Consider the following 14,443-nt stretch of genomic DNA (forward strand, 5'->3'; position numbering starts at 1 on the left):
TCATGTATCCTCTTGTTACTATATACTAAATCAGATTCATACTAACACTTACTAACACAATTAATTACATATACTCCTATATACACTCAAAAACATTCCCATTACAAACGTACAAACACTCGTGGCCTTCGCGATAACACAAACGTGGTCACAACCACGAACATGAAATTGCAATCATCTACACATACTTACGCTCGCGATCTCGCCAACATTAAAGCACCACGGTAATTAAGGACTGGTGGTATCCAACGGGGAAAACGATCGGAAATGGTGAGTGAAGCTAAGCAATCATGTGAAAAAAAAATTCCCCACCCAGAGGCGAGACTCGAACTCGCAACCTTTGAGACTCCGGCCCAATGCACTAACCCTTATGCTATCCCTGGGTATGGTGACATCCCAGAAAGAACATATGATTATCCCACTGGCGACGGTGATCGTACCCTGCCTGCAAAGTGAGGAATCACACACAACGGCAGCTGATCACCCCAACATATTTGATCTATTTAATTTCCCCGCTAGATACCAAGGCCCGGGTTTTTATAATCGTCTGATGTCTAATTTTTAGTTCATTACCCATCGTACTTCGGTGGGTGACAGATCTACTGAAGACTGTCGATTTCTGGTCCCTTGCCCAGTGAACAGTAAAGCACCACGGTAATTAAGTTAAAGTTGTAGCACCTATAAATTTACAAACGCGGTCTCAAGCATTAACTCATCGCTTATGCGATCATGAATCAGTCACGTCCGGAAGTCTCTGCCCTTGGTTACAGCTGCCTAGACTCATGCCTTCAGTTGGACAAATCAAAAAATATCGCTCGTATTAACTATGCAAACCGTTCCATGGCGACATGGCCCGGAACTCTGGTGATATGGCTGACTCTCTTCTAGCATCTATACCATACATTAAAAATTAAGCATCAGATTCACGGTCCGAGCACGACCATTCAAGAATACACGTGAATGTGCGAATGGCAACACGATTACAAAATCGTATTTTTGCACGCGAAGTATACACGTTAACATATAAACGCTCGAGTCCTTCGCGATCACACTATTACACAATTAGTAAACACTCACGCCAACCCAGACAGATATGCCCCTGGACGCGAACGCTAAAACTCACACCTTCCACGCACACACAACCACAGGACTCACGATTAGACTTCTACATACAAAACCACACGCAATAATTCGTCTGGCAACCGGGGGAAGTGCAACTTATCATTTAAATGATGACCTTGTATCTGCGTTGTCTGTGCTCAAAGGACCATAGCTTCGTCCGTCAGGTCAAAGATCTATGATCGAAGTCAGTTTCTTAAAGATAGGAAATCCCATAGAAAAAGTGACAAACATGCGATCATGGGCAGTATTGATGTGTGAAATATTTATGGAATTAAATGAACTTTCAATTTTTTAATCGTATTTGAATTCGAAGTTGTGTTAACCGTGTCAAGTATGGTACTTCCACGGTAGAGCTACAGCTCATCACATTCACTCATTGAACCTTCCAACAAAGTACTAATTTTCTTCCAATGTTCTCATATTTTCCTTTCAGATCAGTGAAATACACAACCACACACGCTCAGAGTACAAGTTCTAATAATAGTGAGTGAAGAAAATCATCTACGTTGAGCCCAGCAGCTCTCGCATCAAGCATCTCAGCACTATAGCGCATTTCTCCAACCCGTCGACGCGGTGGGAGCTTACTGAAAAAAACACGGTGCAGTGTGTACCCATAATACAAAACACACCACCCACCCAGCCAGCACAGATCTAGATAAATTTAATTCAGCCTACAGCCGCCCGCACCAGCGAAACGCCAAAATTCGACGGGTATGCTATTTAATGGACACAAGGGGACGCCAAAGTGTCGTCTATGGCCGAATCCGTTGGTAAGCAAGTGCTCTCTGCAGTGACGGAGGGGCATCATAATCACCAACAGCAGCAGCAGCAACATCATCGGAGTCATCAACAGTCAACAGCAGCAGCGGCAGGCGCCAGCAGTAGTAGTAATAGTGGTAGCCGAAGGTCTAAGGTTAGATCTTCGCAGAAGCAAGCTTACAAGCAGGAAAAACAGTTAGAATCACGAGGTAATATCAGTCATCGCTCCGACACGGATACCCGACAGACCAGTGGTAGTAGAAAGCGAAAACACGTGGAAGACGACAGATCTAAACAGCACTTGAGTCACGTGTTGACGAGGGAACATAGTACGACGCCATCTCCGATAGCTTTTAGAACACGTTCAAGAACCGTATCGAAGGAAATACCACTAGGTGGCAACAGAAGTAGAAGTAGTAGTAATAGTAAGGCACAACAACCACCGGTTGATTTCCGGAATAGGTTACAGAAGGTAACACGTCTAATCCCCGATTCATCCGTTCATGATAGTACAAAGAACTCGGTCAGATCGATATTAACTACGTCACCTAGTGCGTCGACGCTTTCATACACGTCGTCACTGCTGTCAACGCTTTCGGCCAGTTCATCTCTATCTTCGCTAACGGGAGTGATTGGCTCCTGTTCAACTCCATCGACACAAACCAGGCAACAGGATCAAGTGGACTGTGGTCGCAGCAGTGACAGTAGCAGCCGTGGAGCTAGTATCAGTTCCGTCGCCTCCTCGTCACGTTCGATCAAAAAAACCAAGCGCAAGAAGGGTAGCGGCTCGAAACTGTCGAAAAAAGTAGTAGAGCAACTTTTCAAACAGGAGCCAACATTAGACGAATACAGGCCTGGTAGAAGTTGCTCACGGAAGAGTAAGTCTACAGGTCAGCAGTCGGTAAATACGGTGGAAGAGGGACGAAATTTGCGCTCCCATCACCACCAGTATCCGGAAGCGGAAACAAGTGTAGTAGTAACAGCGGCAGTAGTTCCGAAAAAGCGACAGAAAGTGGGGGACCAACATCCGGACAGTTCGGGCAGCAGCCATAAAGCCCCGAACCTGGGGGCACGTCTAGCTCGTAGCAGCGGAGGTAGGGAGCCCCATAATCACCATCAGCAACATCATTCCGGTAGTCACCTTGGTAGCGCCAGTAGTGGTAGTAGCAGTAGTGGTAGTCACAACAGCACACAGGGGCACCTACCTAGCGGCCTGCTAAGACGCAGTTCTCGTGGCAAAGGTTCTCATCAATCCGCAACAACGGGTTCTTGTGTCAGTTCGAACACCGCCAATCCCAACCAGAGCCAGCAACAGCCACAATCGTCGCAATCTTCACGCTCGGGCAGCCATCGTGGTGGTGGTTCCGGTAACGCTTCGGCCAACAGTCACGGCGGGGCTGGAACTTCTGGTGCAACTGCCAAGGGTTCGTCTTCGAAAAGCGGCTCTTTCTCCTCGGTGGCGGCCAACAATAACAATTCTAACCTGTTCGGGTCCGTAGCCGGAGGAAGTGCAACCGGGTACGATCCATCCACAGCGGTTCCAGGTAAGGCTTACTTTCATAACGGTGCAAAACATTTAAATTTTACGATTCCATTCAACCATCTTTTCCCTTTCCGAGGTCCTTCGAACACAGCAATGGCCAATGATGGCTCGCGCAGCAGCAGCAATAACAACAACAGCAGCAGTGATCATCAGCACCACCATCAGCAGAGCTCGTCCGGTTCGTCACACCCGTTCATCAAGCTGCATAAGACCACCAGTCTTGGATCATCCACGGCCAGCTCGTCGGCTCCGATCGATGTGAATATGATAAATGTGGCCAATGCCGGTGCTTCCGCTGCTGGTAGTACCTCGAATTCGTCCGGCTTGACAACGACCACCACTGTCGTCCCACACCCGGATTCCGAGAGTGATGATAGCGAAGTTGGCCGACTACAGGCTCTGCTAGAGGCCAGAGGCCTTCCGCCACATTTGTTCGGTGCTCTGGGTCCGAGAATGCATCACTTGCTGCATCGTACGATGGGTGCAAATAGCAGCTCAAAAGCTCAACAGCTGCTACAAGGACTACAGTGTCAGGACGAGAGCCAACAGCTGCAAGCCGCTATCGAAATGTGCCAAATGTTGGTGATGGGTAACGAAGACACACTGGCCGGATTTCCGATCAAACAGGTAGTTCCGGCTTTGATTACACTGCTGCGCATGGAACATAATTTCGACATCATGAACAATGCGTGTCGTGCGCTTGCGTACATGCTGGAAGCCTTGCCACGATCATCCGGAACAGTGGTTGATGCAATCCCAGCTTTTTTGGAAAAACTTCAGGTTATTCAGTGTATGGATGTGGCAGAACAGAGTCTAACAGCTTTGGAAATACTTTCGCGTCGTCACAACAAAAGTATTCTGCAGGCCAACGGTGTCTCCGCTTGCCTGACCTATTTGGATTTCTTCTCGATCAATGCTCAACGTGCAGCACTTGCCATCACCGCAAATTGCTGCCTCAATCTGCACTCGGAGGAGTTTCACTTTGTTAAGGAATCACTGCCACTTTTGGCAAGGCTGTTGTCGCAACACGACAAGAAAAGCGTTGAAAGTATATGTACAGCATTTTATCGTCTGGTTGACAGCTTCCAGCATGATCCGACGGTTTTACAGGAGATTGCAAGTATGGAGCTACTGAAGAATTGTCAACAATTATTGGTGGTCACCCCATCGGTGTTGAACTCCGGTACATTCACCAACGTAGTTCGAATGTTGAGTGTGATGTGTGCTAATTGTCCGGATTTGGCAATCACACTGCTAAAGAACGATATTGCTTCAACACTGCTCTATTTGTTGACCGGTTCCGCTGAACCCGTTACCGCAGACGTTGAATTGGTACCACGTAGCCCTTCGGAGCTGTATGAAATTACCTGCCTGATTGGAGAGCTGATGCCAAGACTTCCGACAGATGGAATCTTTGCAGTTGATTCGCTTTTGGAACGTACCCAAGCTAATGTGCAGGACGCTGTCCAATGGCAGTGGAAGGATGACCGCGGTGTGTGGCGTCCGTATTCTTCGATCGATTCCCGAATGATCGAAGCGGCTCATTTAAATACCGACGATGAAATTAGTTTGAGCACACTGGGACGCACTTACACCATCGACTTTCACTCAATGCAACAAATCAACGAAGACACCGGCACAACTCGGGCTGTTCAGCGTAAAATTAATCATACATTGTTATCGCAACAGCAAGGAACGATGATTATAACAGCTGGACCGATGGCTACCGTTGCTTCCGTCACGTCGAATGAAACTGGCGAAAGCGGGTCAGTTGCAACAGCTTTGGTGAATGCCAGCGGGACTGGTTGTGTGAATCTGGCAACGCGACCCCCGAATGCCACCCGTGATGCTCGGATAGCTTGCCTGAAGGAAGAGCGCGGACTTGCCGCGGAATTCATAAAAAATCTTTTCTCCGTTTTGTACGAAGTTTATAGTTCTTCAGCAGGACCCTCGGTTAGATATAAATGTCTACGTGCTCTGCTACGGATGGTCTACTTTGCAAACGGGGATTTGCTGCGAGAAGTTTTGAAAAATCAGCTCGTGTCGTCGCATATTGCTGGTATGATGGCTTCTAACGATCTCAGAATTGTGGTTGGAGCGCTGCAGATGGCAGAAATTTTGATGCAGAAGCTTCCCGAAGTGTTCGGGATGCATTTTCGGCGGGAAGGTGTTATGCATCAGATTAATCAGTTAACAGACCCATCGATTCCAATCTGTGCAGCTCCGTCTCCAAAATCGGGAGCCCAAAGTGCTCCCTCTTCAGCCACGATTCACCCACACACAACGTTCGACTTTGATAGTGCCATTGCCTCAAGTTCAAAGACCAGCTCCCAAGCGATAGCCATCGTCGGTGGGGCCGGTTCCCACGTGAAAAACCTTAATTCTGCAATGATGATGGCTAGCAAGATGAGCATGTCGATGCCATCGACCAGTTCTACGCTGCTACACTCACCAACAACCGCCAATCTGCCCGGCACATCCGGTAGTTTCACTGCGATTAATTTGAACGCATCCACCAAAGCACTTCATCACAATCATCACCACCATCAACAGCAGCAGATGACTACTAGCACACTGCATCTGGAATCGTTGGCTACTAATATGCAGCCCAACAACATCCCGGGAGCGATCGCATCTCCCAACAATGGAAACATTCTCCTGAACGCTATTTACAATTCAGCTATTCCAATCAATCAACCGCCAACGCACCACCACCAACCGGAGGCTGGATCCAGCAAACAAACGCACCTTTATCAAACTCACCATTTCCCAGATACCTTTGCATACAATGCCGAACAGGGCATTCTCACATCTCCACTCTCGGTAGCATCCGGTGCTGGAGCTACGCTTGTTGCCTCAACGGTAGCAGCCTCCCATCACGACACTCGATCTCATAGTCCAGGCCAGCTGAAGGTTTCCGATATTCTGAAGCGTAAAGTTCCACCCAAACGAAAATCGCAGAGCAGTTCAAAGTCCAAATCTCGTCATGATGATCCCGGAAGTTCAACCACTGGCACTGCCCATGCACTGACAAGTGGATCCACCTTAACGTCAACATCCACATCGTCTACAACTTCATCCGTGATGCAGGAACTAATTAACAAGGCTACCACGTTGGGATCTTCTTCCGGCAGGAACACACCATCATCCAGCTCCCGCTCACGATTTTCCGGTGCTTCGTCAAAGACAACATCCTTCCTGGCATCACTGAACCCTGCTCGTTGGGGCCGACAGTCCTCGTCCTCGTCGTCACATCATTCCGGAACTACTTTCGGGAAAGACGGGTCCAACGCGTTGGCTAAAAGCCAATCCAATTCCAACCTGATTGCTGCAGGAAATCGCGAAAAGGCCCGCCAATGGATACGCGAGCAGTCAATCAATTTCGTGAATAGATACTCCACGGATGGAATTAGCGCTGCGGGTGGTTCTCAGCATCCGGCGTGTTCGATTTTGTCTCGTTTAACAGGTGAATATTTAATTATTTCTTGTTAGATAAACGACGTTTGATTTGTTTTTTTTTTTTTTCTTGGAACAGGAGCCATTCAGAAGCTGGAAGGTCATCAAAACGATTGTCTAGCCGCACTCAAAGAGCTGCGCGACATTCTGATACAGAGCGACATATCTCCGTTCGAGGTGAATCACTCAGGATTGATCCGTGCAATGCTAAACTATATGGCCAACGACGCGAATCAACTGGTCGAACGGGCGGTTCGACTGCGGATGTTTTTGCACGTGTTCGCCAACCTTCCGTTGGATGCCGGCTATTACAGCAGCGTTGCTCCGTCGATCAACAGCGCACCGTTCAGTGCGTTCGTAGCCAAGTTGAATGGGTGCGTCACGCAGTTGGAGCAATTTCCGGTTAAGGTGCACGATTTCCCCGCCGGTGTGGGTGGCAGATCGAATACAAGTGCTCTTAAATTTTTCAACACGCATCAACTAAAGGTTTGTTAGCGGATCTTCTATGAATTGATCGTAATCAACAATTATATTTTTTCGACAGTGCAATCTCCAGCGTCATCCAGAGTGTACGAATCTACGACAGTGGAAGGGTGGCACCGTGAAAATAGATCCCCTTGCTTTGGTTCAGGCAATCGAGCGCTATTTGGTTGTTCGTGGTTACGGTGGTATACGGGTGGATAGTGAGGAAGATTCCGAGGAGGATATCGACAACATCGATGCAGCTGCGATGATATCGATGGGAGGATTGAAACACAAACTGCAGTTTCTAATCGGGGAGCACGTGCTGCCGTATAACATGACGGTCTATCAGGCCATTCGTCAGTATTCGCCTTTGGTGAACGATCAATCCGAAACGGATACCGATACCGAGACACCAATTGGTTAGTTATCGATTCTGCTCGTATCCGTCAACTATGTTACTAAATATTTGCACATTTTTAGGAAGCGCCAGTATTTGGGTACAGCAACACACAATCTTCTACCGTCCGGTGGAAGAAGATGCAACCGGAACGTCCAAAAGCGGAGCCTCCAGTTCGTCCAGGAAAAACAGCAAAAACTCGCAGTCGAAAATTATGCGTAGAAAGCCAGAGTTTTGGAATGATGGCGTTGCCCCGGCGCTTGTGTCCTCTCTGACGCCGTTCCTGGCGTCGAAGCTGCCCGATGTGGTTACCGTGCAGGATGCTTCCCTCGATGCACTTTGTATGCTGCGAATCATAAACGCCCTCAATCGACATTGGGCTACGTTATACTTCTCGGTACCGCAGGTCCATATCGTTTCCCAGACGGAGTTTATTCATTCGAAGGTAAGGTTTAATCTTGTAAGCTGTGTACGAAATATGATGATAGCCTTGAAAATGCAGCTGTGTCGAGTTGTCCTTTACGGTGATCTAATTTATTTGATATTAATTTCATCGTGAAATTTTAAGATTCAATTCATGCTTCGAAGTCATATTTGTTAACCGGATTTTGATCGGTTTCCACGAATTCTCAATCGAAAATCCAAATTCGTTTGTTTTTCTTTCGTTGTGGTTGACACTATTCTGAAAGAATGCGAATCTCTACCAATTTATTGATAACTTGGACGTGATATAATCCCACCATTGGCAGGGTGATTGATATGAAAAGAACCTTACCCGACTGTCATTCGAAGAAACAGGGGGTGCAAGTCTTTCAAGCTGCCCGCAAATATTGCGTTATGTCAAATAGAAAAGAACAATTGATAAAGGCACGCACGACGAAAAAGGATTACGATTGGAAACATGGATCACGAAACTGCAAATAATTTTCCTTCGACAGTGCGACCGCTTGCTACACGATAAGCCACGAACTAGTCAATTCAACGTCGTAACACTACTGGGACATGGATGAACGGGACAGAAGGTGTGGAGAACTTGGTATCGAATGGGTGATCTTTGGGTGACCAGCTTGCAATCGGTGATTCAGTGATTTTATCCGAGGAGGGTACCAGTTTGGTAAGCAGTTCCACGGCAAGTCTCCCACGCGCTGCAAGTGCAACGGTTTCTTCATTTCCGCTGATCCCACAATGACCAGGAACCCAATAAATTGCAGCCAACGCATCGCAGTTGTTCACGATAGCCTGTATGTACAGATGGTGGGATGTACTAGTTTCCAGCACATCCATAGTAGATCTTGCTATGAATAAGAGCCCCTCCGAGGCTAAGGGCGGTCTCCCTGTTCCAAATCGGATGCCGGTAGCTCATGGTCCGGATTAATCGTTCCCTGCTTTCACAATCTTGATTGAGGAATCGAAAGTGCGGTATGAAGGTGAGGCGGCGATCCAGTGTGATGCCGAGGACCTTCGATTCTCGACGGAAGGTAATCAGTGTGCCCACGGTGTATTTGTTAGAACAACTTTATGCAAAAAAATTCAGCATCTCTGAAACTTCGGAATATGAAAGAATGGACTTTCCCCTTTCATTTGAAACTAAGATCAAAATGATCCGTCGGGGGGTCCAGAGCAACTTTTTTTTTTTTTAAGTTTTTTTTCGTAACAATATTGGTTTTACTACTCGAGCTAGTTCATTTTTCTGTCCCTAGATGGTGCTTTAGACATTCAAAAAACACTAAATGTGAGAATTTGATAGAAAATTCAATTGTCTACAAGTTTGTTGACAACTAAAAATTGATCTGAAATCACCCGGAAAATTGTTTAAGATTTTAACGAAGTTATATCTAAGATAGTTTCACACGAGGCCTAGTGGTTTGGAAATATATTTTCGCGCACTTATTTCACTACCAAAAAAATAATTGGGTTTAGTGACATGAAAATATTTGACGGGATTCATTACAACATCTTTGTTGACAATTCCTATTGACCTTCTGAAAATTAGGATGTTTGACAGAGACAGAGAACTATTTGGTTCAAGTTTGTAATCTTTCCCGATAGGTTTGAAGGAACTACCATTCATCGGAAGGTATTGCTTGGTTACAAGGGTTTGCTTACATTTATGTTTTAGAAAGAACCATACGTCGCATAATTAAGGTTATGATCGTTTAAGTCAGCTATTATAATTCTGTTCAAGACGAAATGTTGGGACATACAGTTTATAATTGAACGCACACCACAGAAGTAACTATCCAAATTAGTGGTTAGCGTGAAACGATTTATTCAAATTTTTCCGCAAAGTATATTGTGGCAGTTGGATTTTACGGCCATTTCCTATCAATTATGCGAGAAATCGTTAATAAATTGATCCTAGACTATGCGAAATGTATTACTTCTGAAAACAAAATATGATTTGAGAACAAGAAAAACCTTATATACATACAAATCCACAAATATATCCCAAAAAAAATTATCTTGATCTAAAAATTCAAAGTTTTTTGTTTACTGTTTGTCACATTGAATTAATTTTGAAAAAGATAATCAGCGTTTTTAACCAAGCATTGCAATGAAATTCGCAAAATATTGCAATGGTGTTAACAGTTTCATTGAGTTTTTTCAAATATAAAGGTTGAAGTTCAGGACAAGTGAATTTTATACGAAGATGCTAACAAAGTAGGAGGCTCATGCAAGAATAGTTATCAGTCATCGCCGAGAACAATCTAAAAAATGAAAAAGAAGGCATACATCATTGAAAAAGCTGTTTCTGCGGGAGGAATCACTCACCATCTTGGAAAAGAATATTAATATCATACTAGTTTGGTCAACACTTATCTAAGACTTTCCATCCCAAAAATATTAATGGTGCCCTTTATCAGGTGGAATCTGGAATTATAATTTTCAGCTAAAAGATGAGACTTTCCAAGCTCTCAAATTCCGCAGAATGAACTGTTCAACTAAACACAGGTATTTGGCAAATGAAAAAAGTGCGTGTGAATTGACTTACAAACAACTAGGGTTTCTGTGACTTAGACTTAGACTTAGACTTCGTTAAAATATTGAACAACTTTTCCGGATAATTTCAAATCGGTTTTTAGTTGTTAACAAAGTTGTAGACAATTAAAATATCCATCAGATTCTCACTTTTACTGTTGTTCGAATGTCTAAAGCACCATCTAGGGACAGAAATATGAACTAGTTCTATTGTAAAATCTATGTTTTCACCAAAAAAACTTCAAAAAAAAAGTTGCTCTAGACCCCCCGACGGATTATTTTGATGTTGGTTTCAAATGAAAGGGGAAAGCCCATTCTTTCATATCCTGAAGTTTCAGAGATGCTGAATTTTTTTGCATAAAGTTGTTAAAAAAGACACCGTGTGCCATTTAGTTTGACTGGTAGATTATTGGCAACGTGGTGCGAATCAAAATAGTAGGGATGGAGCACTTAGAATTTACCACGTTAAAACCCACTGTTTCGGCGCATCGACCGACAACATTCACCGCAGTCTGCAACTTTATTATCACTCGGGACGTTGACTTCCCTACTACTCCAATAATGATGTCATCAGCGTAGATAAAAATATGGGAACCTTTTTGGTGGCGAAGAGCGAGCTCATGCTGACCAACAACAGTGAAACAGCAAGCACAGCTCCTTGAGGGAATCTGTTTTCTTCAGCGAAGATTTCGGATTGTTGATCGCCGTTTCCTACACGGAATGTGAGATAGTCCTTTATGACACGTGTTGTATACTTTGGCGATGTCTAAAATAGCGAAGTCTGCGTGTTGGAATATGTTGCTTCCAATTTGGCATCCCAGGAGTAGCGGTTTCCCAACCATAGACCAGGATCAATGCTGTTTCGTATGTGCGTTTCTTGCAGGGCAAACAGATTGGCAGAGGCTGGGCGAGCAGCAGCTGTAGGTCCCCTAAACTGCCTCTAAGACCGTTCAATTCCACTCTAGAGCGAGAGTGATTCGTTTCTTCTCTAGTGATGAAGTCGTAATTGTCACTAATTTTTTGCCTGCGGATGATGCGGGTAGGGCCTCGTGCCCTGGAGTTGCTGTTAGTTAGGTTCTTTCAGCAGGGGTACCTGCCGAAACTTGTGGAGAAATTTGCGATAGAGCTTTCTGCATTTGGATCGGCCGGGTTGTACCAAGGTAGTTGTTGGAGATTTGTTCTTCATGTGCGTTGACAATTTTGCTATAAAACTGACGGGCAGTCGTCTGTTTTCTATATTGTACAGGAGGGTTTTACTTCTCTGGGGGCTGCGTGATTTCTCCTTTGAACTATTGAAAGTGCTGTTGTTCTCGATCAGGTTTTACTCGATTTATGGATTGTATTAATGTGTCTGAGCTGATCTCTTTGCTGAACATGCTAAGGGAACTTATGGAGCTAGACCTGACCAACGAAGGCTTACTTTCATGTGGTTCGAATCGACAGAAAGCAGATGTTCGTATTTCTGGTTGGGACAGCGGGATTTTCTCAGAGGATCGACGTTAGTCTCCCTGTCCGTCATTCTGTCGGACCTGCGAAGTTCCATCTGATAAAATAATCCGGTTGAAATCTGCGTCGGGGGTGTAGGTTCTGCGAACTTTGCTTTGTTGGTTTTGTACCGGTTAGACCAACTTTCCCGATGGAGTAGGATCACGAGAACCGCTGCTGAGTTCGTTGCGAGAGCTCGAATGCGGGCTGGATGATTCAAGCGTTCGACAATTGTCGAGCAGTTAACTCTGGCAGTCGAAATTCCACGAAATGGTATTTTGATCAGTGACATATATAAATTATAGTCAGCAGATATCGGTTAATATTGGATCCACGCTCGTACAACTGGCGTTTATGATAAATGCATGATTTTCGATATCCAGTCATAAAAATCTATTACTTACCGAGCGCCAGGTCAAGTCAGGTAGGATTAGGTCGCCATAAGCAACGATATCATCAATCGGGGAGGCGATCGAGGTGATGGTAGATGCGTGGAAAATATGTACATCGATCAGGCTGGAATGAAGAATTCTATACGAATATACGACACACAGGAACCTGCAAGTTTTTCTAATAGAGTAGACGAACCCTTATTCATCTCATTAGTCAGGATATCACACTAATTCGTTGATAGATCGACTTAGAGTGACTGGATTGCGGTTAAATGTCTTAAAGTTTTAGCTTGGAAAATGTAAAATGCACGCGTTTGAGCGAATCGAAATGTCGAGTACAACATATCCTTATTCATCATACCATTTGAGCTATTGCGTTGAATAGATATGGCAGACACTTCTCTAACTAATGTGTTCAAATGGGTAGGATGAATAGAGCAGCTAAGATGAGTTATAGTACCACAATATTCCTTTAAATGGTCGCAGTGGAAATCAAGGCTCCACAGCTTAAAAAAAAAGATGAGTTAGGGCGTAGAAACCCTAGTTATACACTTTCTCGGAGCGCGCCCGCCGGTCACCGTTGGTCACTTGGACTTTCATATACCATGGCGAACAGTGATAAATATTTTTAGTCTGTTGGAAGATGGTTTTAGCGAATTAAGACCGGACAGTGATAGCCCGAATGCTATCACGCACCCGGGAACTGTGATAAAAATGGATAAGCTTAACCGTTCGCTGTTGACTACAGACTGGAGTCGTTTTTATTTCATTTCATTTTACAGAGTTTCTATGTGCGATCGACGTGCTACTGGCTCCAGCGCTTCGTAATACGCCGCCACCTCCATATGACGAAGATGATGACTATGATAAAGGCGCCGTCCATTGAGTAGGACACCACGTCATGCGCACTGACGTTGGTGTTAACAAATTCGTCATTTCCGAACGGCCACATGCTGTAATTTGATTCTTCGGTCGGACTGCTTGCTGAAGACTGACCTACTCAAAGTCAACGTTTTATCGCTAGGTGCCCCGTGGTGCGGTCGTTCAGCGAATGTTTATACATCGGGTCGAGGCCGTAAGACTGAAAATCATAAGGCCGAATTCAAAAGGCGGACTTTCAAAAGGCAAACTTTTCAGAAGGCAGAATTTTGAAAGGCAAACCTTTTTAAAGGACGAAACAAAACAAACAAAGCAATGATAATAATGTGCTATTATCCATTACCTGATATTGATTATATTTCGAGTGAATACATTTTATAATTGATTTTGCCTTCTTTAAAATATGGGCAGTTCTTTTTAGTTTCATTTTGGAAATTTTTATGCTTGTTCACTGTTGCAATTATGAATACTTGGCTATGACTTACGTTTTAGTATAGTATAATGTAAAACTGCGGTCCACCAGACGTATGTTTTGTTTTGACCGTTATTATTATGATCGCCAGTGGGTTTTAGTTTTCCATACAGCGTTTCAATAATTTAAATTATCCTTATTATCTTTCTTTATATCATGAGCTGTTCCTTCGAATTATATACTTCATCATTTGTGAATTTCGCTAAGTTTTTCAAACGATGATTTATGGAATGAACTTACATATATTCAACCATCTATTGTTACACTGCTCTAGCACTTGGGGCGAAGCCAGTGTAATGCGGTTTTGCCGCATAACCGAGACCAAGGAGCCGCATAACCGCTGAGGATCCGCTGGGCGAGGTGGCCGCCGTCGGAAGCGGCGGCCCCTCGCAAGCAAACCTGTGAACCACTCGTTTGCCCGGATTACTCAAACTATAAATTAGTTTAGGTCCGACGGAGCGACAGCGATGTCGGACAGCACGCGACTTGAATCC

The 14,443-nt window shown here is 44.7% G+C and overlaps 1 protein-coding gene across 2 annotated transcripts in view; it reads left to right on the forward strand.

Annotated features, from left to right (window-relative positions):
• LOC131685601 (E3 ubiquitin-protein ligase TRIP12) overlaps positions 1-14,443 on the forward strand; it is an 86,082-nt gene that overhangs the window by 46,968 nt on the left and 24,671 nt on the right. For both annotated transcript variants that reach the window (XM_058969454.1, XM_058969453.1), the window contains exons 2-6: positions 1,556-3,425; positions 3,501-6,890; positions 6,960-7,366; positions 7,425-7,764; positions 7,826-8,187. In XM_058969454.1, coding sequence (XP_058825437.1) covers positions 1,877-3,425; positions 3,501-6,890; positions 6,960-7,366; positions 7,425-7,764; positions 7,826-8,187 — 6,048 coding nt within the window. In that variant the 5' untranslated portion in view covers positions 1,556-1,876. The remainder of the gene's footprint in view (positions 1-1,555; positions 3,426-3,500; positions 6,891-6,959; positions 7,367-7,424; positions 7,765-7,825; positions 8,188-14,443) is intronic.

The sequence above is a fragment of the Topomyia yanbarensis genome, chromosome 2, assembly GCF_030247195.1.
Source record: "Topomyia yanbarensis strain Yona2022 chromosome 2, ASM3024719v1, whole genome shotgun sequence".
In the NCBI taxonomy this organism is placed as follows: domain Eukaryota; kingdom Metazoa; phylum Arthropoda; class Insecta; order Diptera; family Culicidae; genus Topomyia; species Topomyia yanbarensis.